This window comes from Cicer arietinum, chromosome 7, assembly GCF_000331145.2.
Source record: "Cicer arietinum cultivar CDC Frontier isolate Library 1 chromosome 7, Cicar.CDCFrontier_v2.0, whole genome shotgun sequence".
NCBI classification, from domain to species: domain Eukaryota; kingdom Viridiplantae; phylum Streptophyta; class Magnoliopsida; order Fabales; family Fabaceae; genus Cicer; species Cicer arietinum.
Genome location: NC_021166.2, coordinates 2,018,542 through 2,021,217, shown reverse-complemented (window position 1 = coordinate 2,021,217; position 2,676 = coordinate 2,018,542). Strand labels below are relative to the sequence as shown.

Sequence of the window (2,676 nt, the reverse complement as noted above, 5' to 3'; positions counted from 1 at the left end):
CTAAGCCTGTAAAATTTTAAAAAAAAAAAAAGAAAGACAAAATCTGGAAAAAAAAAAAAAAAAAAAACAGAATAGTTGGTCGGCAGAAGAAGGGTCCAGTGTGGCACAATGGCAGTGCTATCAAATTCACAATTATTCTTCTTAATGTTGAACAGGATTCAGGGAGACACACCATCGACATACATTAAACATACAATTCCGTCATCCATACCCCACTACTTTAATGCTTCAAACAATATCAATTCCAGTAACTCATTTTAGATTTTACAAAACAAAAGGTAAATAATATGTTAAGTTGTTAATAACACCAAACCATTTCATCTATAAGAGAAATAAAAAATTAGTTATTTTTACTAGAGAAAAATGAAAATTTGATACTACCTGATTTTATTATTTGAAAATAAAATAATACAAAAAAAAAAATATACTAGGTAGTAATGGATATAAATTGTAGTAACAAAATTACATTAAAAAATGATAATTAAACACAAGTTGTTTATACAATGACACGTATATATTATTTATAGTATTTAAGCAATAAATAATATATTTGTTTTTAAAGAATTAACTTTGTTTTCAATTTTATATATTATTAAGACTTGTGACATATAGAAATCTAAAAATTAATGACATACTTTTGTATGATATGTTGAAAAAGTATCTTTAATTTTTTTTAAACAAATAACTTTAAAAAAAGAATGAAGTATAGCTGTGTTAAAAGTTGCGTTTGTATAAGACAGGTGAATTACATTAACGATGAATTAAGGGACAGAATAAAACAGAAGCCGATACAGAGCAGGATGAATCTGTTTTAGACCTCTGCCTCGGTAAATGCTTGTTTGTGGCATGAACATCGAATGTAATGTAACTACTCGTATTCGAAGACACGAAGAAAATGCCAGTGTTTCAGAAACGACACAACACTGATAATTCCCAGATACTGTTTTCATATCAGAAATTGAAACCATAATAGTGAATAATTGATTGATTAAAATCACACATGTAATTAATCATAATCATGATGTTGCATTAGGAACGGTTGGTTTTGTATTCCATGGTGTCTTCTCGCTCGCCACATCATACGTTTTCTTTTGACAATGATGCTCAACAGCTGCTATACAATTGTAGATCATTGGATTAAGAGAAATAAACTGTCTTTGATCCAAACACGTTTTTCTATCCTTTCTTTGCGTATAGATAGCTTTACACGTAACCATCTTATTACAATGGCAGCTCTCCACATATTCTACTCAATTCTTGTGGATTTTAATTTCATGCATCTCTTTGACAAAATTAACCCTCAATTTTATAAATAAATAAAAAAAAAGGAAAATTGAGGAGTAAGTAAAGTTTGGATTCCAACTCAACGAATTTACATTCCCGAAATATGATACTAGTAATGTACAGTTGTAGGAAGCATTACACATGTCCATCAAAAGGAGAAGAGAAAGATCTAAAATTCTAAACCCATCATCTCCTATTAACACATTAATAACTAATCTCTTAACATGCAAGCTCAAACACACACACCAGATCAGTGTGTATCACCAGCTTTGCCTTTTTTCATGTTCTAACCAACAAAACAAAACAAAATACTCCAACATAATTCATTTATTAATTAAACGTTCTGATCTCACGATGTTTCTGTTCTTTCCATCCTCTCTGTTCTCTGTACCTGCAAATTTTCATTTTCATTTTCATTTTCACCACTTCTTCTCTCTTTCACGTTGGAATCATTCATATTCCCCGTCGATTTTTCGTTCTGCTCGCAGGTACATGTACTTGTGTTGGTTCCAAAGGAAGAGGATCTACTAGTGTTTGTGCTTGAAGACATGCTTGGTGTAGCTAAAAATGTTGGTTTATCTTGTCCCGCCATAATGACCAAGATTTTTTCCTTCTCCGGTGGTTTGTGTGGTTTGTGGTCTTGTTCGTTTCTTCCTTCTCCGGCTTCAAGGTCTCGTTCTGATTCGTTGTTACCTTCAAGGTAACCTGAGAGTTTCCAATAAGAACATGCGAGGATTAAAAGAGCGAAAGCTATTAGACCTAACATGGCTGCTAAACCACCGAATAAATAAGGAACCGGTGAATGCCATGGTGAGTGTGGTATTTGTGATGAGATTGGTGAGTGTGCTCCTTCCCTTACGTTCATGGGTTCTCTGTATGCTGCCATTTTTGTTTTGGTTGTGAAACAGAGAGAAAACAGAGGAGATGTTGTTAAAGAAATAAATTATTGTAAAGGTTTTTTTTAAAATGAAGATTGGGTTGAGGAGTGGGTGATGGGTTGTAAAGGTATTTATAGAGATTTAACAAAATGAAATGGATTTTCATTGTTTTTTCGATTGTGGAATGATAGAGAGCTGATTTATGTTGTCATTATTCATTAATACAATTAGAATTAGTGGGGACCATATGGTATATATATATTTGTGACACTCTCAAAAGAAGTTTAAGAGAATTGTTTCTTACTCTCTATTCCACAATATTTTATTTATCTATGAAAAAGAAAATAAGTTGTTGAGTAATTAAATTTTTTGGTTGTACAATATTTTTCAAATAATAAATAAAGGTAATCTACTAAAATACTAAAATCTATCTTTCATTAATTATACAATTTTTTAATTGATGTGAAATAATTAAATAAGTAGATTATTGTGGACCACATGAAGTATATGTGAA

General features: G+C 31.1%; 1 protein-coding gene across 1 annotated transcript; it reads right to left on the bottom strand.

Annotated features, from left to right (window-relative positions):
• Positions 1-1,333: 1,333 nt before the first annotated feature.
• LOC101510090 (protein GLUTAMINE DUMPER 2) lies at positions 1,334-2,382 on the bottom strand. Its single transcript, XM_004507753.4, has one exon. The coding sequence runs from the start codon at positions 2,168-2,170 to the stop codon at positions 1,634-1,636; it is 537 nt and encodes a 178-aa protein (XP_004507810.1). The 5' UTR covers positions 2,171-2,382; the 3' UTR covers positions 1,334-1,633.
• Positions 2,383-2,676: the final 294 nt, after the last annotated feature.

Excerpts from the sequence above, each read along its gene's own strand:
- LOC101510090 (XM_004507753.4), bottom strand. The coding sequence starts at position 2,170 with ATGGCAGCATACAGAGAACCCATGAACGTAAGGGAAGGAGCACACTCA.